The sequence below is a fragment of the Mycteria americana genome, chromosome 1, assembly GCF_035582795.1.
Source record: "Mycteria americana isolate JAX WOST 10 ecotype Jacksonville Zoo and Gardens chromosome 1, USCA_MyAme_1.0, whole genome shotgun sequence".
Taxonomy (NCBI): Eukaryota; Metazoa; Chordata; class Aves; order Ciconiiformes; family Ciconiidae; genus Mycteria; species Mycteria americana.
The window spans coordinates 822,927-848,067 of record NC_134365.1 but is presented as its reverse complement, the minus strand read 5'-3'; the positions used below and the strand labels follow the sequence as shown (position 1 = coordinate 848,067).

Here is a 25,141-nt window from a genome sequence, read left to right as displayed (position 1 = left end):
ACGTGCAGGTAAAAATTGATGTAGGGTTTTTTTATTGAAGTTGTGCAATGTGTTAATACTGTGGGAATACCGAGAGATTGCAGCCAAAATGTGGGCTCGTAATCATGGTGCTGTGCAAACGTGGGGTGTGTAACTGATGATGCAGAATGAAACATGCAAATACAGCACAGAGCAAGGGAGAGGAGAGAGGGGTAATTTTATTGTTACAGAGACTGCCAGTAGGCATAAGTGATAGATTTGAGCGGCTGTTTTTTAGAAGATATAAATGAGGAGAATTTCATTAATCTTGATGAAGCTGTTTTGGTAAATTGCCAATTGACAGCTACCTGAGCTGTCATCAGAAGACTGTGTCTTAGGATTTGAAAGAAGGATTTCAGTAGTCACGTCCAAGCACAGGGAGATGAGAAAAGATGCTTGCGGGCTAACTGAGCAGGGAGGGAATGGGCAGTTGCTTTGCTGGTGGAATGAAGGTGGCAAGACTGACGTATTAAGGCAGGGATCAACTGTACTGTGATGGTCTTGAGAAGAAGGTTCAGGAGTTTAATTTTGATGCTGAAAAACTAGAAACCAGTGGAGGAATCTGAAGAGATGGGTTGGTAGGAGATTAGTGAGGAAAAATATCTTAGGAACCCAGTTTTTTGAACTTTTGGGTAAACTGGATGTCGGGAAGAAGAAATTACAGAAACCAGATCTGAAAATACGGTCTTGAATGAAACACTTGGTTTCGCAGCTGTATGCTGGGTAGATTTTTGGACAGCATTAGTATTTTTGCAATAATAAGGTACACCAGAAAGGAGACAAAGTCAGACATTTCAGACTTAGTAGGAAAACAGCAGTCTTATTCATGGGAAAAGTCACTAAAAATGGTGATCTGGAATTTTTGTTGGAAGTCAGACATACATCATACTCAACATGGAATCGTAGAGGACAGGACGAGATCTGTAGGAAGGTTATTAGAGCAAAGCTGGTAAAGAGTCAACATAAGGATTATAGTTGAAGTCATGTAGATAGATAACATAAAAATGAGCGTTCAAGGGGAGAAGATAACGCACAGAGCCTTCTTGTAAAGAAGTGGAAGGCAGGGGACTGATCATTTTCCCCATGACTCATCAGAAGAGTGATGGAAGATCATACCATTGCAGAAACCTCCCAGGTCTTTTTCCTTTTAATTAATGCTTGGTCAGTTATTTCAAAAGCAACTGAGAATGCATTCGTTTGCCTGATTTGCCTCATTGGTTTGATGAATGTAGACATCTAGCAGTTCGCCTGGAATGAAAACCATAGAAATTTGAGGGAAAATGGATGGGCAGCAATAAGACGTTGAGCTTGCAGGTGAAGCTGGGAAGAGAGAAACTGGAAGGTACCGCTTGCAGACGGCGTGCTTGGTTTGCATGCGGTCAGGAAAGGGAGATAAAGTGATAGCTTGCACTAGGAAAAGGAAGTAGTCTGAAGTTGGCATAGAGCAAGGAGACGAGGTATAACAGCAGCATTGTTAGGTCACCTCAAAGCCTGAGAAATTATTTAGTGTAAACAGTGGTAAGACTGTAAGAATAGGAAATGTTAGGAGAAAAACATGTTGATAATTATGCTAGTGCTGCTTCAGATGAGGTGGTGTTTATGGCTGATCTGTTCCATGTTTTCCAAAGGTGTTTGGGTTTTTAGCTCCACGGGCAGGGCGCACATACGGATGCAAATTAAAATGCATCTCTATCTGTGCCTAGGGGAGTTGGTACATTGCCTGTGGCTTTGATTATGAGATAGAAGGAAAGGGTTTCCTTCTTGAAAAGCCTGTGTTATGCAAAGCTTCGCGAAGATCCTCTTGGTTTGAGTTCTGTGATACCAAACAAGGATTTTCTTCTCCCCTTCCTTTCCCTCCAGTGGCTTAATGAAGCAAAGATTATTCAGAGACTTGTGGAACTGATCCATTCAAGCCAGGATGAGGATGTGAGTATGACAAGACTAAGTTTTGTCTTTGTGGGTCCTGTAAGGTCCAGAAGAATCTCTCTGTCTCTTCGGTAATGCCCAGGTGACTTACGGAAGGAGATACTCTGTATGGATGGACATCCTGTCCTTTGGTTGCCAAGCGCAATACCAAAATGTTTTGTTGTATTTTTGATCTGGTTTTGACTGACTTTACTACCAATTTCTTAGTTCATTCTGCTGCTGCATCGGTTTGTCTCAGTATCTGCAGTCAGTTGTAACTTACTTGGTTTTAAGTAGGAACCTGCTATTTGAAACAAGCTGTTGAAAAACTTTTAAAATTAACCAGTTCGCTGTAACTTTCAATTCTTTTTAGACCATAAGTAAGTAGGTATTCAGTTACAAAATCTACAAGATGCAATTCTCTAAGCCCATGAAAAAGACATGCTGAGTATCAAATTTTAGGCATGCTTTCTTCTCCCCCCCCCTTTTTTTCTTTCCCTAATTTTCACAAAACATCCATGCCAGGAGCTCTAGGTCTGGATTCCGGTTTCCTGCACTATCGTTTCACATTTAGGTGTTGACTGCCATCCCTGCTGCTGAGCAGGAAAAGCCCAAGAGGTGTGTTGATCTCTGGCTGGCCTGCTTTCACTGCCACGGGGATGGGGGCACTTGTGAAGAGTCCTGCGGGGGCCAGCAGCAAAGCGAACTGGATGGCACAGGATTCTTTTGGTGTTAATGCGACAATATGATTCCCTCATCTCATCGCAGCAAATATTGCCCCTTCTGAGAGAAAAAAACGGGGAGTAACATGCTGATTTGTATGGCTTCAGCAGTGCTATCTTATGGGTGAATGCTGAATTACAGCGTAAGCTCTTACACATACAGTAGCTACAGAGTCTTCGATTGATAGCCAGAATGAGATGATTAATTTATCAAAATACTACTTTAAAGCCTTTTAATACATAGTAACTAAATTGTAAAGGGTTTTATCAAGCCATTTATTTTTCTTCATGCAGGAAACCTCCTGAGTAGTGAGAAGTAAGAATGAAATACTCGTATTTGAAATTTGCAAGTTAACACACTTAGTCAGGAAGATAAAAAAAGAATCCTCACTTTCCGAAATCTTTAACTGCATTTAATTGTTAAGTTCAGGAAGACCTGCTTTTTGATTTTAAAATCTGTTAATGCTTCTAGTAATTCACATCAACATTATATTTACCAGATGAATAATCTAGAGCTGGTAGCACTTGTTCTGAAAAATTGATTTATTCAGTTTCTTGCATTCCTAGCTATGATAAATTTTCTCTGATGGCCAGAATGAGCCAAGTTAGCACTGAAATGTGCTCTATGTCATTGTTTACAGAGGCAATCAAATGCTTCCCAGACCCTGTGTGATATCATAAGATTGAGCAGAGACCAGAGCAATCAACTCCAGGATATACCTGAGCCTGATCCACTTCTCACAGCACTGGAATCGTAAGTACTTGTCAGAGGACTGTTGCTAAACTAATTGCTACTAATATTGTCACTTACTGATAGCTCTCTAGAGACACAAACTATGCATGTCAAACCTTTGCTTAACTCTTGACATTTGTGCCAACCATTTAATACTGCTTTTAAGTTGTAGCATCACTTCACCGCCTCTGTTGAGATTTCTGGGGTTTGTAGCTCTGTCTGAAGGCAGGAGATTGGGGTTAAGGATCCCCAAAGCTCACAATCTAATTCAAGACAAGGCAATACTCGTGAGTGTGTTAAAACGCTCATAGTGAATTCGGAGAAGGGTGAACTGCAGTGGCGATAGTTGAGGGAGATCCCACAAAGACAAATCTTAAAATTCCCATGTTGACGGTGTTCCTTGGTGCCAAGTGTGACTTTAGGTGCAAGGCTTCAGTCATACTTGGCCAGTCAGTGGCTCTTATTCCCCGCTGGTAATCATGTTGCACCGTATAGATGGATTGCAGATCATCAAGTTGCTGTTCTTCAAGACTGGGAAGAAAATGCTGTGACAACAGAGGGAGTTCTCTCACCGCAGTAGCTCGTATGTCACCATGCGCTTTGTACGGGGCATCATCAGCTTGCCTTCCACCCTTTGCTGAGGTCTCCTTACACACGCTGAGTGTCCTCTGGCGTGCCATTTTTGGCTCCTGAGTCAAATGTCAGTTGTAGATTTCTTAACTGAATGTGAACCTTGGGTTGCATGCACTTCCACAGAGATAAGGTGATGCTGAGATACTGCCTGATACATCTCACCGAGGATTGTCCGCCTGCCTGTTACTTAGACTGAATCATTAATCTCCCTGGTGTTATTCTCCAAATTTGGTTGAACGCTGAAAGAAGTAAGCCTGCACACTTTAAATGTGTCCCTAGCCCTCCCTCATCATTCAAAAAGTCAGTCCATTTATTTGTGGCGTTGAGGCTAGACGGTGATAATTCAGATCTCCTTTCTCTATACCATCCCTGTAGATCCCTTGATACATTAGAGTTAGTGTCAGCTACTTCTTTTTCCTCAAAGTCCTGTCACCTGCGACCATCATGAGATCTCATCGTGTCTCAGAAACATTGTGCAATACTTTAATTAGAGATGACATGTCACAATGCAGATACATAATTGGTTTAATCATTTTCAACCTTCTGGTTGATAAACGTTGCAGACAAGATTTGTAAATAGAGATATTCTTCTCTTTTATTAGCCCTGGTAGTTTGGCTGGAAAAGTAGAAAAGCTGTTTTGGTTCCTAAGTGTTTTGTCGTGTTTGCAGATGGTCTTGTGTAACTTACTTGAAGGTAGTCTGTCACTAAAATAATTGGGGGGGGGGGAATCTAGTGAATTCCACCATTTGGAAGCTGTTGGGGTGTGTTGGGTTGTTCTGAAGATGTAATCTAGTGGTAAAATGGCACTAGCGTATAGTTGGCAGAAGAAGCAATTGTAGTATTTCAAGTTTTTTAAGTTGCATTTGATAGAAGGCGTCCTCTTGAAAAAAGGATGTAAGGATGCTTGTGATCCCAGCTAGCGGTGCTCAGCACTTCTTTTCAGAACCTGCGGTTGTGTGTCCAGGCAACTTGCAGTGAACCTTGGAAGAATTTTTTTCATTTGAAGTTTGTTTGGGGTTTTTTTCTTCTAAATCCAGAGCTAACTCCTCTAATATTACTGAGGGAATATATTGATGAGAAATTTGCACTTTCAAAGAGTCTTTTTATTATGAGTTATTTCCCAAATAATGTTAAGTATGGGTTGTGTACCAGAAAATGTTGATTTTTCAAGTTTAGTCTGTTCCCTTGGCATTGTTTCTTTGCTCTTTATAATGTAGTTTTAAATTACTCGCATTAGCATGTTTACCGCTTCATATATTTGCTTCAAACCTAAAAACATTTACTGGAGCTTCAACATGAGGTTAAAACCAAAAAAGACTCTTTTAGGCCTAACGGTGCCATTTTGACAGAGAAGGGATGAAACGAGACTTGCAGTGAATGATACAGCATCTGTAACTAGGGCTTAAAATTCCTCTTTTACATGTTTTTGTCAACTCAGAGCTTCTTAATTTCTCTGACATTGCTGTTATTTTCTCCTGATTTCTCCTATTTTCTCCTGAACTGGCAGTTCATACACGAATATTAGGGGCATCTGTTGGGACAGGAGCTGATGTGCGTAGGTGAAAACAGGACATGAATCGTGCTGCACACAAGCACTGAAAAGTCGTGGTCTCTGCAGCGGTGCTCAGGATCGTCCCTGGGCTTGACATGTAACTCTGCCCCTGCAAGGGGGCAGAGTGCTCTTAAGAGTGCATTTAAGAAAGTGCTCTTTCTTAAATGCTTCATTTCCTTTACCGCACCGGCAGAAAGAAGGCAGACATGCCTTCTGTCCCATGCCCTACCGCAATATTTTCCTTATCAAATAGCATGATGGTGGATTTTCAGTGCAGATTGCATCCCCGGTTGTGGAGCCTTCAGCATCTCATCAAGTCTGTATCAGTTTTGAGCCCTTTAAAGTTTGGAGGTGAGCCTCCAGCTTGGTCCTTTCACCTGGAAAGCCCAGGAACTTGAGCGAGAGTCGTGGGCGGTGTGGTGGGCCATGGAGAACGTGGTACTTTCAGACTTTCTGAGTACTTTCAGACTTTCTTGGTTGTTTCAGAGAGGGATGTGGAACCCTGCTGGGTGTGGGGCAGAAGATCGCTGCCTGTGGTCTTGCACGAGAGCCTCTGTGACACCAGTGGTAGAATTTAAGCATGTTTCCTTGACTATACAAGGAATTATACAAAGCTGGAATTTGAAGTTTCGCTCGTACTTTACTCAGATGGTCTTTAGCGTCTTCCCCCTCTCCCTTCGCTCTCCCTCCCAGCCGCCCTCGCTTCCCTGGCATTCTCTGTGTATGCACTTAGCATGTTTTCAAGCACTACCTGTAACTTCCATGAGATAAATAAAAATGGTTTTGCACTTTGAAAAAGCATTTGTAAAAAGTCATTATACCACTTCACTGTTTAGAAGAAAAAATGTTTTGAACAAAAGTGATTTTTTGCACAACCTACCTTTCTGCTGAAGGTCACATATCTCATTACTTCTCTTGGCCGATTTTTCCGAGCATTACTGGTAACCTTTTTGATCTTTGGATAACTTTTTTTAATCTATGAATCGTGAATTAATGATCAGCTAGTACAGCAAGAAAGAGCCGTGATCAGGGTTACGGAATAAATACCAAATCTAGATTTTCAATAACTGCTGGCTGTATGCAATAAAAGTGAATTCAGTTAATCACGGTAAACTGTTACTTCTTTTTCCTGACTCTCTCTCTTGTGCTTGTGCTGATGGAGTGTATTTAGATGCTCCCTATTAAAATAATTCTCTCTCATGCATTATTCATGCATTTTACATTTTTATCTCATATTTTATTTATACAAATGTAAATGAGATTTTTTCGAATGTTGGAAAATAGGAAAAAATTAGACTGTGAACTTGAGTAATACTGTTTTTAGCTGGACATGTGACTTAGCAAGTCAAGAAAGGCACTTGCTGAGTGCTGGATTTTGGAGATCTGTCATTAACAGCCGCAGAATCAGCATGGGAAAGAATCGGAATACAGAGGTGGAAGCAGGCACTGCTGCAGTCAAGTAACTGCAGATGAGTAAGTGCCAGCCTGGACCTCGTCTTCCTCACATCTGTTACTCATTTAGCGTGGCAAGTAGTAGAGAGAGAAATGGGTTGTTACCTTTGTGCTAATTATTCTTCAATTCTAAGGCCATGCTGGAGTGTCTGAATAATTTTTAATGCTAGGAGGACCAGTGTCATTGTCCAGTCTGACTCCAGCAGTCTTCAACACTTGGTCATCCCTCCACCTGGCCCCAAATCCATCAGTACTTGGGAGGCACCTTATCTTCATTTAAGGGCTCAAAGAGATGGTGAATTGGTTAAAGTTTCCAGGGGATAATAGCTAAGACTACTAAAAGTGTGCGTATTATTTACAGTTTGCATTTGTTGGCCTCTGTTTCCAGGTCCTGGATCATCTTCTGCCAGTGGCAAACGATAAGGGTCAACTTCCCCTGTTTGTTGTCTGTCTTCTGTGATTCTGGTGGATAATTTTAGACTATCAGCTAATAGCTACATATTGTCTTTAATAAATTCAATTGACTGAGTTAACGCTTCAGCTGTCTTCCAGTTTATAACTAAGAGGTATACCCTGTTGAGAAAGGAGAATGACAATTTGGTTTGGAGTCTAGGTGGTTATAACCAGGTCTTGCCTTAGTGGTGAGTAAGCAAGTTCAGAAACCTGGCGTAGAACCATTCTTGTCATATAAGACTTTAGAAAGGAATGTCTTCATTCTTTCTCAAAAAAAAAAAAAAGCAACCTTTTTCCCCAGAAAACCCAGGAGTGGATTTTTTTGTGATTAAAGCAACTGCCAAATATTTCTAATTCTTATGCTGCTAATGTGTGTGTGTTGATCAACAGGCAGGAATGTGTGGAGCAACTCCTGAAGAATATGTTTGATGGAGAACAGACTGAAAATTGCATAGTGAATGGAACACAAGTTCTTCTAACGTTGCTGGAAACAAGGCGCTCTGGGTAAGTTAGCACTTTCTTCCCTAGCAAGAACAATTTTAGGAACTCCGGTCTAGTCTTGCTTAAGCAAAAAAGGATTTTTTTTGGCCTGGTGTGAAGTGCTGTCTAGAAATGAGTACAAGAAGAGCTGTTTGGTTGTTTTGGTGCAGTAGCTGTACCTCATGGCAGTTGTACCAGTTGGCAGCTGGGCCCTTCGGCGGGCTCTTCGAGTTCTCTTGCGCACGTATAGCAGAGATCTTGCAGCAGAATGTATGCAGAGTGGGGGAGGAAATGGTACATCATGCGTAATCTGTGTGGTGATGTATATATCTATATATGGCTGTGTAGTTTTAATTGTGTTTTTTAAATTTATATCCCCCTTCTATTTCTTTTTATGGCGATAGAGGAGAGAAAAGGCAAAAGAGAGTTCTGGGGAGGAAGTGAGACATTGAAAATCTCAATTTCTAAAAAAGGAGAAAATAAGGAAGAGTGAAGGAGATAATGGAATGTTAGGAAGAAGGACTGAAGCGAAGGGCAGAAGATGGCCCTGGGCAAACAAGCTGCTAGTCAGAGTCACGTGCCGAGTTAAAACTGAAAAGTTGGGATGCTGATTGTACTGTGTCTTGTGCCCAGCATCTCTGAGGAGTTATGGGTTGGAGGCTTAGGGGTTCCTCTCTAGCCCGTTCCTGCCTTGCCGGAATTGCATTTCATTACTGAAATGAAAGCGTTCCTTTTATTCCTATGTCAGACTCTGCTGCTGGAAGGGGCTAGACGTAGTTCTGGTAATTCGCTGCTTGCCTATGAAGAGGTACGATGACGAGCACAGCTACATGCCTGCTCAAGGTTTTCATCAGTTAGTATATTTATGGACTTCTTTTTGAACACTTGTGGAAGGGCTACAGTTCTTAACAAATGTGTATAGTTAACTCTTGCAGATGTAATTTACTTTTCAAATGTTTGGGAAGTTTTAAAAACCAGGAAGCATGTCAGTAATTTCTCTTTGTCAGCTCTGCAGACAGCTTATTGTCTGTCTTCCCACTCATCTCATTCACGGTTTTGAATATGTGAATATCGTCTTGTAAATTATATATTAATATAGTGTAGTTATGTAAATATATTCAGTAGCTGGAAATTATTATTTTTCATATTCATAGTTATTTTTCAGGAGAAAATGACCAACATGGACAGTGTGACTGGAGACCATTTTAAGATTTTGTCACATCTTAACTGGTGTGCTTTTCTTCTTGACAGAGTGGAAGGACTGATGGACTCATACACTCAGGGATTTGAAAGGTCTTACACTGTCAATAGCAGCATCTTACATGGTATTGAACCCAGGCTAAAGGATTTCCACCAGCTGCTGCTCAGCCCTCCCAAGGTAAAGCGTCTCAGCCTCTCTGAGGAGCAAATGGCTCCTCACCTGCATTTCAGGGTTTCCCTTTCCTTACACACAGACTTCCTGCATATTTTCTGAAAGCGCCGTATGCTGCAACAGGCAAACGTCCTTTGAAGAAAAATTCACACTTCAAGTGTATAATTCAGGTGCTTAGGGACTAGGCAGTAGGAATTTTGAAAGCCACTGTATTCGAGTAAAACCAAGAAGTAGAGATATGCTGGGACTGGTGGCTTATGTAAAGATGGTGAGGGGGTGAAGAGAGAGGAACTTTTAGTTAGTGGATATTAATCTGCAGTTTTGGAAGTACATGTGTCTCGGTGGTCACACGATGCTGTCCTCCGTGTGGGAACATGGTTTAGGTTTACCTGCAGAGAGTATTTATGAAATGAACTAGTTATGTTTAGTCAAATCCTCGTGCACATACACCCAAGGAAATGCTGATCTTTGTCGAGGTACTCATTATCCGTTTCTCTGATAGAAAACAGCAATCCTAACTACAATTGGTGTCTTGGAGGAGCCACTGGGGAATGCTCGTCTTCATGGATCTCGTCTAATAGCTGCTCTGCTTCACACAAACACTCCCAGTATTAATCAGGAACTATGCAGACTCAGTACCATGAATTTATTACTTGTGAGTAATCCAGTGTGGCACTGTGAATGGGGAGAGGGGGAATAACTTTAAACTGAGAATGTTTTTGCTTTCCCTTTCATCTGTGCAGTGCAAGGTAGTTTGTCTCGTGTGCCGGTGTCTAATTATTTTTCTAATCTGCTGAAAGTAGGAACATCCATCCTCAGAATAGCTTTTGTAATACAAATACAGTTGCTTAGTATTTTGAACTGAACCTCATGACTCAAATTTATTGTTACAGTAGTTTAGTAGTGTGTATGCAGAATAGTCTGGTTAGTGAGAAAGCTTGGGTATGTTGTCTGTATCGGCTCTCATTCTACTGAGAGCTGATCTTTTTGTCTAGCTGTGAACAGGGACATGTTCTGAAAACTGCCAATATAACCAGGACAGTCTCTCCGAAAGTTATTTTTATACTTAGAAATTATTTAGTTAATATTTTTCTTATGATTAATTCAGCCACAGAACAGATAACATTTTTTTCAGTGCGTCTGTGCTGTGAGCCCTAGCTGTGTACGAGAGTGTTTCCAATGTGCTCAGTTTATAGGAAAGTATACAGTAGAGCAGAGCAAACAGAGCACATTCAACTCTAAGTGGCTACTGAGGCACATAAGTAACATTGTTTTAGTGGGATTGCTGATTAAACAACTAGTCGGGCAGTGTTCTAATACCATTCGATTGTTAAGAATGGGAAGATGTACCTAGAGTGAGTTCTTCTGTTTCTCATTTCTTTCCAGGATTTATTTTTTAAATACACATGGAATAACTTTTTGCATTTCCAAGTGGAATTGTCCATAGCAGCTATTCTCTCACACTCTGTGCAAGAGGGAAAAACTACTACTAGTGACCTAGAAAGCAAAGAAGAGGTGCTGAATGGAAATGTGGCCACAGAGAACTTAGAGACTCCAGAAAACAATACCGAGAATATCATGGTTACTCATGTAAGTCTGGTCACGTCACCTGAGAATTTTAGACTGATTGATTCAGCCTGAATATGTATTAACAAGAAAATGGTAGGACGAACTGTTCAAGAGCATGGAGTTTATTTAAAAGTGTCTAGATACATCTTGGTTCTGTCAGTTCTGGATGGAAGTGTATTTGCTTTTGTACATTTGTTTTTAGCATCCAATTACAAAATAAACATACCACCCATCTCATTTAGTGGGCTTGTGAATCCATTTTTATTTAATTTTTTTAGTAAAGATGCATCTAAACTTTGGACAAAAAAATAATAATAACTACAACTAGCTAACTACATTTTGGCTTCTGCATCGTGGCCCTAATGATGAAAATTTTTTGTTGTGTGTGTAAAATGACAACATTCTTCCTTGCTGCTCATGTGAAGCCCAAAAGCAGGCTGAAGATATTTATAGGTATTGCTGTTTTCCCTGGATCCTCTGAGAAAGAAGAAACTTGAGCTCTTGGGAAAGATAAGTGCTGAACTTTAAGTTCTTGTTCAGTAGGAGTGAAGGAATGGACAAAAGTAACTGTAGTTCAGTACAGACTTCCTAAGGCATGAGTCTTACTTTGGCAAACTTTTGAAATGTTCTTCCTATCTCTTTTTTTTTTGTTCCTCTAGCTGTTCCAGAAATGCTGCCTAGTGCAAAGGATATTGGATGCCTGGGAAGCCAATGACAAGATACAGTAAGGGATTTCGGGTTCAGCAGGCCCTTGTTCTAGGGCTGCAGATTCAGAATATTGCCTTGAAATATTCTTTCATTTATTTGGATAATTTACAATTTAATGGTGTCTAAAATGATTTGGATTTCGATTGTGATTTGGAATTAGGATTATTTGCATGTTAAAAAGCAAATTCATCAAATAGGCATATAATTTGAAAGCATGATTTTTTTAAAATGCTTATAACATCTCTACCCAAATACGCAATATGGTTCTTTCTTGCTTTCTCAGGAAATTACGTAGCATATTAATGACATAGAATATTAACATTTTTTTTTTTTAACTGCATAATTACGTTCTCCCTAGAGTGAGCAACTGTGTGGAAACTGAGGTGGGCAAGCATTTTTCCCCAATTTGACCCACATTTAATATTCTAACTATATAAAACACTTGGATTTCATGCTGATTGCAATGATTATAAGAACTAAATAATTAAAAAAACCTAAAACATGCCGAAGTGAAAATATTATCCAGGCTTCTGTTTCTTTGTCCATCTAAATGTTTTGGTCCTCCCTCACTATTTTGAGCTCTTTATGACTTCAAAGTGCTTTGTAGTTATTTTAGGCTTACTGTCAGGCCATAATTGTTGGGTTGGGTTTTGGTTTGGTCGTTTTTTTCCCTCTTGCAAATCCTTGGGCTGTTGATAACAAATTTTCCTGATAGTTTCGTTGCACAACTATCATTGTGCACGGTTTTGTAGGTAACAGAAATGTCTGTGGTTGCTGCTTAAGAGTTTTCCTAATTAAATTAGATAGGAACTAGAGCTCATAAATATTTCATGACAAACTGTTCCAGTCACCACATTGGAAAGAATTTGAATGGCAAGAAAAAAATACTGACATCTCAGATGGTGTGCTTTAAGAAGTTTGAGTTTATAAGAAGATTATTGTATGCACTCAGTGAGGAGATGGAGTCAAGCACTGGGAGCCCCAGGGTCAGAGGTCCCAAACTGAGAGCTTGGGAATTATTTCTTAAAAACCATCAGCAAGAATGGTGGCAATATATTTTCCTGTTGGAACATGGAATTTCTCCTTGGGTTCTCTTAGTTTTAGTTATTCCACATGTTGTTGAGAAAGGACTTTGTAACTACTAGAATTTAACTTCTAGGTAACCCACATAACTCTTTTACTGCCGTGCATTTGATCTGCCTAGGTAATTAGAATTTAAAATAAAGTAAGCCTGGTCAGCAATGTGAGATTATAGGAAACATCAGTTTACTGTAGCATATCTTAGTTTGCCTTCCATTCATATAAATGTAGTAACCACCAATTGTGGCATGGTTGATAAAAAGCATTTGAAAGTGTTGAAATAAAAGTTAATTTTCCATGCTTGCTGCTTACATTCCAGCAGTGTGTTAAGGACTGCTCAACTCAGAAAAAATGTTGGGTTGGTCCTCCCAGGGTATACAACTGAAGAAGACAGGTACAGCACTGCTGTACACTGCTTTCATCACCGTACACTTTACATTTTTGAGAAAGCTGAGCTTTGCAAGTTTGCTGAAAACCACATATTTTTATAGAAAGCAGTAGGACAGTGCTGCTGGTCGTGTCGGGGCTGTGTCCCTTCACCCCATCTCCCCGCGGGTTTTGTCCTCCAGAGCTCTTGTGCAGCTCTTTTGCAGGGCCCTGATGAAGCACTGCTGTATCCCGTCTCTTGGCGTGCCTGCGTGGTCCCGTGGGTATGTGGGTACCCCGCGTTTCCAGCTGCCTGGCGCAGACGGGCTCCGACCTGAGCCCGGTGCTGCCGGCGGGCGGCTCTGGGCTCGCAGCAGGACTGGTGCAGCCGGGGCACTCAGCAGTGCCCTGCATCTGGGCTGGGGCTGTTTGCTCTCCCGTTGGTTTGGGCTGCGACAGAAATTGCCACGAGCCTGTGTGCAGAAGGCTGTAGCTTAGCACTGGGAAGTCATTTCCAGGTGTTCGTTTTATGTGAATAGTTCTAAACCCTGAATTTGGGGTTAGCGTGCTGTCCTCGCTGTCGGACATGTACAGATACAGTTTGCATTGGCTTTGTACTCTGCTTTTTGGTACAGGAACATGTGGAGGGGTAAGGTGGTTTTTTTCCCAAACCATCTACTCTCCTCACCTGCATATGTTCAGCTCCGACATTAGGAGAAAGCCTGAGATAATTTCAGCATAAACTTACCCTTCTTAGAGATTCAGGAGGTGATGATTACACTTCTCAAGGGGCGTGGGGGTCATAAAAAAAGCTTTAAAATGTAGCTGTAAGTGCATGGGATCAGGAGAGCTGATGACTTTGCTGTAGTCGACCTGTCAGCTTAGACCGCTGCACACAAATCCCAAGGGTAGAGAAGAATTTACACAAGCACTGCATACCAGCTCAAAATTAACTCTGACGTATTTAGTGTCTTCCTCTCGCCCAAGGAAGAATGGAAGTCTTTATTATGCATTGGCTCTGTTAGCATCTCGGAAAGAAACCTTTGTTTTACAGCTGGAGACTTAGCAACATGAGGTGGAAACTTCTTGTCACCCTGTTTGTAAGGGTTTGATTTTCATTTACTTTGATTCTGACCCACCAATTCTATTTGTGGTGGCTTGAGTCAACCTTGCATGCTCCTTGTGCTACATCAAGAAATAATAATTTCTGAATTTGACTTCAGGATTTGGGATACTTTAGTGTGCACAATGTTGCAATGGATAATAGCATTGTATGTTAGAGTTTTGTTTGGGCTTATTTTCAGCACCTGCCAGTTTAAGGGCAGAAATGCTGTTTCTAAACACGGTACTGTGACATTTCTTACTGGGAATCTGCCACTAGGGTTTACGTTTTTCTTCCCAAATCCCATCAGTCCTTCTTTGGGTACTGTAGAAAGCAGAATTATTTCAGGCTCTTCATCCCCTGATTTTTAGATTGCTTCTTTGCTATCCACTGAAGGAGAACCAATGAAGATTCAAAGAAAAGTGACTTAGAGACTGCTTGGGCTTAGCGTTGGCTTCTGGGTTTTTTGTAAGGGGTTGCAGATTAGTGTCTTTTGTTCTCTTGAATTCATCTGCTAAATACTTCAATTGCAAGTAAAACTCTAAAGCTTTTTCAGTAGCAGTGATGCAAATTCTTATTGCTGTGAGTTTTCTTCAGTGGAAATATAACCAGATTACTTAGTTCTGCAGTGCTCTTTCTATGTCCCCGATTAGCTTACTCTTTGTAACCGGCTTAAGTTTTATCTAGTGCATTCAAACTGGATGAGCGATCTCCTCCCTCTCACTACATGAAAAAATGCAGAAAGGTTCATTTGTTCTGGGTAAACCCATCCTGTGCCCTGCCTGCACGAGCAGAGAGCGTTCCTGCTGCTCCTCTGCTGCATCTTCTATACTAACCCTGCTTGGAGTAGGGTGCGTATGTCAGACTAGTGCAACGGCAGGGAACGCGTAGCACGTCTAGGTTACGACAGCGGTTGTGACTGTGACCCTGTGATTCTTGGTGCCTGGCTATGTTGCTACTGGCTGTTTTCTCTTTTCAGGGCAGAAGGTGGAATGAGGCGAGGCAATATGGGCCACCTCACCCGGATAGCCAATGCTGTAGTACAGAATATGGAGAAGGGCCCCATGCAGACTCAAATCAGTGAGTTCATTAAAGGTACATGCTCCTTTTGCTCCTTTTTCCAGTCCTTCCTTTTTTTTTTTCCCCCTTGATTAAATAACCTTTGCAGGCCTTTTGGAAAGACTTACATTGCATGTATTTTGTGAGGGTCTCTTTTATAATGAAAAGAATTTCCAGTTAAATATCACAATTTCCCATAACTTAAAAAAGTGTCTAGACCAAATTTGGCAGCTCTTTGTTTTCATACAATTACATTGAAATTGTTGGAACTTTGTTTTTGCAGCTGGAGGCTGAAGGTATCCTTTTTGTGCTAAAGAATGCTTCTTTTCATCCCGATCTATGCGTACGCTTCTAGTGCTTATTTACAGCATTCTAGGGTGGTGTTAATGAATGGTGTTTCCATACTTCCTTATCCTTATACCTGTCCGAGAGGAAGAGAGACACCAGAGTAAATGATCGCAGAGGCCCTACATCTCCGCTTTGTTGGAGATACTCACGTTGCCAGGCTTTGTCCGTCATGTCTTCCTCGGACTTTATTTTGAGAACTAGTTCTATCTGACATTTTTGTGTGAGAGGAACTGAGATTTTCCATCTGCATCTATTAAGGGAAACAATGAGCACAAATATGACTTGAGTTCCCATTTTTGGCATCTAACGAACATATCAAATGATAATATAGTAGCTTGGTGTGTTGTCCTATCTACATGAAAATTGAGAAGTCGTAAATATATTGGTAAAGACTGAAAGTTTCACAAGTCACAGTTATTTCTCTCCATTGTTTTACTGTACTGGCTCTGGCTGGGATGAAGATAACTGTATTCATAGCAGCCGTGTGGTGCTGTGTTTCGGGTTTGTGACTAAACCGACGTTGGTAACGCACCACTGTTTTAGCTGTTGCTGAGCAGTGCTTGCACAGCGCCAAGGCTTTCTCTTTTACCCGCTCTGTCCCCACCCCAGGGGGGGGCAAGAGGCTGGGAGGGGACACAGCCGGACAGCTGACCTGGATTGACTGAAGGGATATTCCACGCCAGGTACTCAGCAGTAGGAACTGGGGGGACAGTCTTTCCAAAGTAGCTCCTGCTCAGAGACTGGCTGAGCATCAGTCTGCTGGTGGGAGGTGGTGAGTGAGTGCCTTTGCATCACTCGGTTTGGTTTTTTTTTCTTCTTTCCTCCACTTATAAACTTTCTTTATCTCAACCCATGAGTTTTTCTCGCTTTTGGTCTTCCAGTTCTCTCCCCCATCCTGCTGTGGGGTGGAGTGAGTGAGCAGCTGGGTGGGTGCTTAGTTGCTGGCTGGCATCAACCCACCACAATCACCACGAAAGAAAAGGAAGAAAAAAGTAAAACTTATGTCACATGTATGCTGGTTTTCAGAAGGTTGTAGTAGAAGTGTTGTATCTTTAGCCCACTGTAATTCCACAAGCGAGTTAAGATGGTTAAGGCCAGTAATACCTTACTGGTTGGCCTAATGAAAGATGTTCCTTTCTCTGCAGAATTTACCATTTTTAGAAAATCAGAAGTAAAATGTAATTCACTTTGCAGAGCACTTGCAGAATGCATGCGTTACTTAGCTCAGGTGCAGGTGTATGTGTCTGCTCAAAAACTTCCAGGTAACCAGTGGAGCTAAATGACTGGCTTTGATCCCTTCTCGCTGAGGTGTGGTAATCTTTATGGTGATCTCTTTATTACAGAGCTACCTGAAGATTGTAGAGGGAGATGGGAGAGTTTTGTAGAAGAGACGCTGACGGAAACAAACAGAAGGAATACAGTGGATTTGGTGAGAACAGTGATATTGTGCATATTTCAGATAGGCCTGCTATCTTCTGGACTTTAACTAAAACCAAGTGATATTGCTGGGATTTTTTTCTTCATTTGCTTGTTTTTATGAAGTAGGTGTACAAGGGCAGAGTGTTTGTAGAAAACATATTCCATAATAGTTCTTGAAGCAGCAGCGGCTCTGATATATGTTGGTAAACTCTAGTCCATGTTTCTGTGTTATTCATTGGGACAGTTTCTGCCTTCTGAGGAGTTTGGTCTTTGATCGTACGTGTGGAACGAACGTATTTGAGCTTTCTCAGAATTCACTGGTGCTTATTTTTTTGTACTTTTTTCAGGTGAGCACTCACCATCTGCACTCTTCCAGTGAGGATGAAGACATTGAGAGTGCTTTTCCCAATGAACTTTCTCTCCAACAGGTGAGTTGACAACGTGCTCTTCACTATTCCTGGGAAGCTTGCTTCTCTGATTTGCCCTTAATCCATCCTAGTATAGAGCAGCTTCCTGAATTTTACTCTTAGTCAGTGTGTTCAGTGAATTTTACTTCTTAGTCAGCTCTTGTGTGTTTTTCCAGTAGAGTTACTTACGTGGTCTAGAGTCCAGTTGGGAATAAATTTGGCTCAGACTGCATGCCCGTCCCAGATACATGATGTGTCTCTCATTTCTGAGGCACTGCATAGTTCTTTCTCTTTCCCTGGTTCTCTCCGCACTGGGGGGCTGGGTGGTCCTGATGTCGCAGACCAGCTGCAGTGAGTTGCTGTATTTCCCAGCCGACAAGGTAGTGTGCATCACCTCCCTGCAGTGGAGCTGGAGCTGGTAGAGGGGTTCTGCTTCCTCTTGGGCTATGCAGACTGCTATTACAAACTGAAAGAGGCATACTAAAATGTTAGCAATAAAGAGCAGTAAACAGTAGCCGTAAGAGCAGTAAAAAGACTCGACTTAGGAAGAAACGGAGGTAATTAAGGGTTCACTTGCATTTAGCGAAGATCTCAGGATCCTCAGAATCTGAGGTACTCTGCTAAAGCTCCATCAAACATATGGAAGCTGCTTTTCAGGATGAAATATTTAGACAAGTTCTTCCAACCTTTTTTGATGCTAAGAACATTAAGAGCATTAGCAGAACATATGAGTTTCAGCCTATTTAGTAGAAAGCTACCTATGGGGAGTAAAAGACCAACTCAGTCTGAAATCTAGTTAAGGGTGAAAATGAGCTGAAAATAGTTGATAGTTATTCTTTTGTCCAAATACTCTAACTGGCTACTCTGACATTACAAATACCTTTCTTTTCCTCAGCTGATACTTAGAAAGCACATTAAAAAAGGGAAATGCATTGCCTTTGTAAAAAAAAAAAAAAAGTTTTGTCTTTTATTGTGACAAGTATCAATAGAAATACTGACAGGAGCCCGCAGAACTCCTCAGGCAGGAACACGGGTGCCTCATATCACCTGCAGTGGAGTCACGACAAGGCGCAGCTGCAGAGATGCGTGGTTGCATTACTTAGCTGTAGCTGGAGTGGGCTACCTACCGGCATTCAGAATTATCCTCCAAATAGGAGAAAGGACCTGAAAAAAAAATGCAATGCGTAAGAGCAAGTGTGAGATTCTGTTTGGAGGCAGAAGCAATCCTTTTCATAAATGAGGCATGGATGAGTAGGCAAGAATGTGACCAAAAGCATAGCTGGGCAATTATCCTGAGGAGCGAGCTGAAGAATAGAAGGCCCAAGCTGCTGTGGGAACCCAAACGTATGATAGGTGGGAGTGTTGTCTCAAAGATAGAGAGTCACTTTTCCATTCTCCTTGGTGAATGTCCAGTTGGAGGCAGTAAACTTCAAAAGTGATTTGTATTAGCAAAAGGTAAACTAGAGGATAGTAATGAGAATGATCCGAGGTGTAGAACTTGACATAGGAAGGAAAGTTGAAAGAATTTGGTCCACTTGGCCAAGAGGAGACAAGGTTATGTGGAGGCGTGTGCCTCACCCTACAAGGAAGAGGGATTTAGAGGAAGTGAGAAGTACCTTCTTGATGTCCGTGGTGGCTTTAAGTTGCAGCAAGGTAAATTTCGTATTGCATCAAGGGAAACCAAACACATTAAAAAACCCCAATACAACGTTCTAATAGAAGAATGAAGCGAAGAAATTGTTTCCTAGGAAAAATTCATAATTCTCTGTAGAAGAAGTTAAGAGCAGATCAGAGAAGCATCTGTCCAGGACTTGCAGAAGTCTGAGAGCAGTCTGCTTGAGATCCTGCTTTGAGAAAGGGGGTTGGAGTAGGTGATTTCTCAAAGTTCATCAGTTTTCTATTATTTTAATGCTTTTTAGAATATGTGTTTTCAGCGAATATCTTTGGACACCTTAATGATAGCTCTTTTTGGGTTCCGTTGCTCAGGCCTTCTCTGAGTACCAGATCCAGCAGATGACAGCTAACTTTGTGGATCAGTTTGGCTTTAACGATGAGGAGTTTGCAGACCAGGATGATAATATCAAGTAAGTTTATAAAACTTCAAGAGGCTTATATTTAGCATTTAAGCCTCTTTGCATCTAATCTTTCTTCTTCTGGTTCAGGTTTTAAAATGAACCTCACTGTGTACCTCCTTTGGTTTGAAACAAACAGAAGACTGATCAGTGGCTTGGAAGACAGCTGACCTTTTTTTCTTTTTATAGGAGTCCCCCCCCGATCTCCAAAGACAGTTGTAGAACCAAGGAAAAGTATTTCTTCATTTTGAAGAGAAACATTTTAAATAAAACATGCAACTATTATCCAGCCATATTCTAGAATAAATTTAATTGCACAGAAAGCAAAGCATTAGAGCTAACTCTAGGCAATTATACGGATATTCTCCAGTGGCATTAAGTCCTTATTGAAATTAGGAGTAGAAAGAATAGTGTTCTGATGAAGTCCGCAGAAAAATTCAGCCATTTTCTCTCTTAGGAATAAGGAAACGTAGATAAGGCGGGAGCAAATAACAGTTCAGAGAAGGCAGATATAGGTGGATTTAATGTGACACGACTTTCTGAATTAGTGTTCAGAAGTGGTGCTGCTTTTATAGAACTACTATAATCTAATTAAAACTGCAGCTCATCTTCTCACCTTAAAAATTGTAGCTAAGAAAATCACTGGGACTGTAATTATCCTGCTTGTCCATAATGGTTCAGAAATTGTAACTGTTTAGTACACATTTATTGACAGAAGAGCGCTCCAGGAGGACACCCAGCGTGTTTCCTGCTCATCGATTTTGCCCATTCGCTTTCATCTTGTGGCAATGTTCGTCTCAATCAAAGGAATTATTTGTCATCCAAGGTGACAGGGAGCGTATGTGGCAGTGCCTGCTGTACGTGCCGTCCTAGGGCTGATACGTTGGGTCTGCTCTGCGAAGGCTTGCAGGATCCTGGTGTCCTGGAATCCTGACAGAAATGGGGAGCTTTTAGCCCAGAAAGCTCTGGGCACGCCACATCGCTCCGACTCTTTGGCTGCTCCAGATCTGATTTATTGAGGATTCTTTCGCTGGTTCTGCTCAGACCATGTTTTTAGCAACTGTTGGGCTCCATGAAGTATCATAAATGAAATGACAATGTGGAAATAGTTTGGCTGCTTCAGAGTTCCTTTCAAGCATGAATCAAAGTAGAGAGTCATAAGATCCCTGGGGTCATAGGAACTCTATTAAGGTGTTTGCCAAGTAGTTTGGAGCTGTATTCTAACATGGAGAAAGATTTTGGAGTCCAGCTTTCCTGTCTTTTTTTTTTTCTGAGCATTGTAGATGTCCAGAACTTTAATAAGGCCAGAAAGCTCCAGACCAGAATGAGAGTTTAACTAAACATGGATTACTTAGTTCTACACTTTTTTAAAAAATAAAATACGCTGTTAACTTCTTATCAGGTAGCAGCGAATACTGAACTCGTGTGTGTGTGGGTGGAGGGGAAGAGTTAACTTACGTGAGGGACTGCTGAAGGTAGCTAATGTCCATTTTAAAATAAACATGAAACTGCACAAAATCTGTACCTGGGATGTGCTAGCCTTCTCTCTATTTCTCATTACAAAAGGAGGAATATACTACAAAGCTGTTCTGGCCTTGAACGTTCTGGGAGTGGTGCTCCCTCTCGTCTGTTTTCTAGCTGTTGAAAACTGCTGCAGATATGAATTTGAATATTTTAAGAAGTATTAATTATGTTTCAATGTCCTGGTGGTTTGCATGATAGTATTTTTTACTAACTGAACAGTCTTTAAAAGAAAATAACACTGTCCAAAGTAGAGATACGGTGAAAAATACTGCGTTGCCCCGGGCTGTGCTGGTCGGCTGGAGTCCTTTGGCCTGCAGCACCCTCTGCTGCTCTTACAATAGACGCTCTTGGTCCACATCAGCAATGGGGCTCTTTAATGGGCTTTGCAGCATTCATGTCTCAGTAATGCATTGGGGTTGCTGAGCCGCTGGTACAGTAAGATTCCCTGAAGTTCCTGAGCTTGTATTAAAGCGGGCAGGTGCAATCCCGTCTGGGTATTTGTGGATATATATGCCCGCCGTGCAGGACTCAGTCTCTCTGGGTCTTGTCTCATGCTGAGGAACCCACTGGAATTCTTGGGTGAACGTAGGACTGGAAGCCCAGAGCAGCTGGGTGCAGCTCCTTCTCTTTTTAATCAATTATGACTTTTTGACATAATTGACATATCAATTATGGTTTTTTTCTATAAGATCTGGTTCAGCTGGAGAGACCTGGTGAAAAAAATTAAGAGAGCCTTTATGCTGCATAGGTACCGTGAGAGTTGCAAAATAACAGCCAGACATTGCTGTGGTTGCCATGAAGCCTCAAAATACCGTACCAACGAGATAATGACAAAGGTTGTTCACTCGGGTATTGAATCAGACCCCAGAATGAAAATCCTACGTATTTTTTCAAATATTCAAAAATACAAAATAATCTTTCCTCTCAAAGAGAGGAAGCCGTTGCACATCATGCGGAAGTGAATATTCAGGGAACAAACGCAGGCGGCGTTGAGTGGTCATACAAAGTGTCTCTGGTTAGCTGTCCTCTGGTCTTGTGTTGGGGCTGCAAAGTGCTTTGTTACTCCGCACCGTCACTGAAGTTTCTTTCCCTTCTTTTTGCAGTGCTCCCTTTGACAGGATCGCAGAGATAAACTTCAATATAGATGCTGATGATGACAGTGTAAGTGGGTATTTGGGGACATTTATTTAATAGGACAGATTCCGGCAAGTTAGTTCATGCTTGAATTAGCTGTTGTCATTTTGAAAGAAAAAAGATTTGGTGTGTTAGTTTGGTAAATGAAAACTGGTAACTGGACTCGTAGGTGAGTCCAGTTAAGGAACTCGGGGCATTACGTGTCCCCTGGGAGAATCTCCCTGCATTTTATTGCGCTGTTGAGGACCTTCAGAAGTAGTACTCTTTACATTGGAGGAATCTTTCCCTCTCTCTCTCTCTCTCTCTCTCTCTCTGCAGTGTGAATCTATTGACCTTATTTTCACTTTGATAATCTTTCCAAAGGAAAAAATGCAAACAGGGAGGATTGGGTTTCTTATGGGTCTAAATATTGCCATGCTGTGTCTTGCCTTTTCTGTTTTATTGACCTGAATCAATACTCATTGAGGAAGCTGGACAGTGGCTTAAGAGGCAGTTCCGAGCTCATCTACTGACTGAGGCTTATTTCAGTCAGTACTAAGACTTAGCTTTCCTTAGCCTTAAAATACTTTCTTTTTCAGTGAAACAATACTACAAAGAGTATTTTTTCTCTCTCTCTTCTGGCTGCTCTAGACAGTGCTCTGTAGATAGAGAAAATTTGTTTTCTTTTTGAATCTGCCAGCTAAGTCTGCAGCCACCGAGAGCTGTTTATGTGCTTATCTTAACTTGGTTTTTTTCCTGAGTAGACAGCTTTTGTGTGTGATGGAATTCTAATGCAGCTGTTGGTTGGGACTGTGCACTATCTGGAAGACGGCACTTAGTCAGTCTTTTAACTGAGAGATCCCAGACCGCTCAAATAGGCAGATCATTTGTATATTGACAGGGCTACCTCACCTCACCGGCGCCCGAAAGCTCATTTCCAGAGCGGAGGGCTGCACGTTCTGAGGGGGGTGCACGTGAGTTCAGTGTTACCGTATTTGCTTAGAAGCTCCCTGCAGTTCTGTCAGGGAGAATGCAGCCACTGAAAGCAATTGCACTCTGGGTCGTTAGTCCAAGCGGGACGGTTTGCATACGTGGCATCGCTTTATTCTCCAAGTCCAAGCTGGCCAGTTTGCAAATGTATTCTTAAGGGAGTTGTTTCCAGCCCTCTTCTACAGTGACTTTATATCCCTACCACTTATGAGGGATGCAGAGAGGGTCGTGTAACAGAACGGCTGTGAAGCAGCATGCAGGAGTTCCTGCTCTTTTGGAAGCAGTGTAGGCTGAGCTACTGTTGTGTTTCTTTCTTGATCTGTCACGGGCTTGCTGCTTCTGAGCATACTGCGCTATTACTACTCTCCCGCAGCAGAACGTCGCTTGTTGCACAGCTTGGGATGTAAAATGAAATAAATGCAAACACCTTTGTGGTACTAGTTGTGTACAAATGCTGTTCTATGAACTTCCTCATCAGTGAAGTTCTTGTTTCTGTCTCCAAAGAATGAATGGAATTTGATTTCTTTTTAATATTATTTTAGCCCAATGCTTCCCTCTTTGAAGCCTGCTGCAATGAACGGATCCAACAATTTGATGATAACGAGGAGGAAGAAGATATCTGGGAAGAGAAGGAGATAACCTATGCAACCCAAGTTAAATCAAGAACACGGTAAGGTGAAAACAAAAAGTCAATTTTTTTTTCCCCTAAATGCTATGAAACTGTACATTTTAGTTAAGTGCATGCTTCATTGTTTGTTATTCATGTGCTGTGAGGCCTTTTTCTGGCCTGAAACAGAGAGCTTTACATGTCACACTTCTGCAGAAAGAGGTGGTGGTTTGTCTTGCATGTGAAACAACGATCCAATTTGAGAGAAGGCAATAATGATGGAAACACCTAATTACCAAGTCGATGATCAAAGATACTAAAAAAACCCCACCCTTAGTGTGAAATACTTGGAACTTACTCCTTTCCTCACATTTGGAGAGGAGGAGATTGAAAGAATTGTAAGACTGAGGGTAGTAGACAGAATATTCTTTTTCAAAATGTTAAAAGAAGAAAAGTAACGTTTTGCATGAGAATGAGCGACCTCCCATGGTGCATCTCTGGCATGGCAAATCATTTACAATTTTTCATCCCTTTGATGCAGTCAGTTATTAAATAAAGTTACTTCTATAATTCTAAGTCTGAAAATATGATCAAGTGAGACAGGAAAAATGGCCAAGACCTTAGTGTTTATTTGCCCAGCACCAATAACCTGGTTGTTTTATTCGTATGCAGAATTGATACCTCACTCGTGTTCCCCTTGTTTGCTGCCGTTTTGTCTGCTCGTATCAATCTCCAGCCCTGAATAGGTCACTGCAACATATTCCCCATTACGACTCTGCAGATGCATTTTGACAAGTAAAGCACTTAGGGACTTCAGCAGAAGTATCTAGAGGAGTGCCCGCTGTTGCCTGTCTGAGCTTTGTATCTTTTTGGGAAATAAGCCCTGTAAAAGGCATTCAGCACCACTTGGTCAATTCGCAATTTGTGCTTTCTCCCTGGGGGAGAAAGCAGGTGAGGGATGAACTGGCTGCTGTAAGGGTTTTTCTGATTCTGAGTTCTGCGATTTTAGATTTGGAGCATCTCAGACCTCAGAGAGTTCGTCAAAAAGTGATCTTGAGAATGGAGATCATGATGGTAGCGTGGACTCCGAAGAAGAGGAGGAGACAGAACAGCAGCCACCTCCTTCCTCGGCGAACAACAACAAGAATAATATTTCTGAGCAGAAAGACTCTGACTCCTCGGAAGGTAAAGAGTTTAAAACAGCATCATCCCATTTGAAATGAGATCTGTAATCATCTCGGCAGAACAGCACTTTGCAAATTGCTAGGTTTCTACGGCTATTCTGTAATTCCACCTGTGCAGATGAGAAGTGTGAATTTCAGTCTTCATTTTTTGCCTCTGAAATATTAGTGAGGTTGAGCCCTGCCCAGCTTCTTCAGAATAGCGGTGTGAAGCTTCAGTTATGCTCAGACAACCACACAGGTACAAGTTCAAGAATACTCCCAGCTCTTTTAGT

General features: G+C 41.5%; 1 protein-coding gene across 5 annotated transcripts in view; it reads left to right on the top strand.

Annotated features, from left to right (window-relative positions):
- The window catches only part of PPP6R2 (protein phosphatase 6 regulatory subunit 2), a 113,920-nt gene that overhangs the window by 65,663 nt on the left and 23,116 nt on the right, over positions 1–25,141 (top strand). For all 5 annotated transcript variants that reach the window (XR_012776457.1, XM_075507557.1, XM_075507232.1 and 2 more), the window contains 14 exons: positions 1,879–1,944; positions 3,287–3,399; positions 7,860–7,973; positions 9,201–9,327; positions 9,824–9,976; positions 10,708–10,911; positions 11,550–11,614; positions 15,126–15,241; positions 16,897–16,982; positions 17,320–17,400; positions 19,366–19,463; positions 22,079–22,136; positions 23,621–23,748; positions 24,695–24,870. Coding sequence is in view for 4 of the 5 variants with exons in the window: in XM_075507557.1 (XP_075363672.1) it covers positions 1,879–1,944; positions 3,287–3,399; positions 7,860–7,973; positions 9,201–9,327; positions 9,824–9,976; positions 10,708–10,911; positions 11,550–11,614; positions 15,126–15,241; positions 16,897–16,982; positions 17,320–17,400; positions 19,366–19,463; positions 22,079–22,136; positions 23,621–23,748; positions 24,695–24,870 (1,585 nt within the window). In the remaining variant the exon portion in view is untranslated. The remainder of the gene's footprint in view (positions 1–1,878; positions 1,945–3,286; positions 3,400–7,859; positions 7,974–9,200; positions 9,328–9,823; positions 9,977–10,707; positions 10,912–11,549; positions 11,615–15,125; positions 15,242–16,896; positions 16,983–17,319; positions 17,401–19,365; positions 19,464–22,078; positions 22,137–23,620; positions 23,749–24,694; positions 24,871–25,141) is intronic.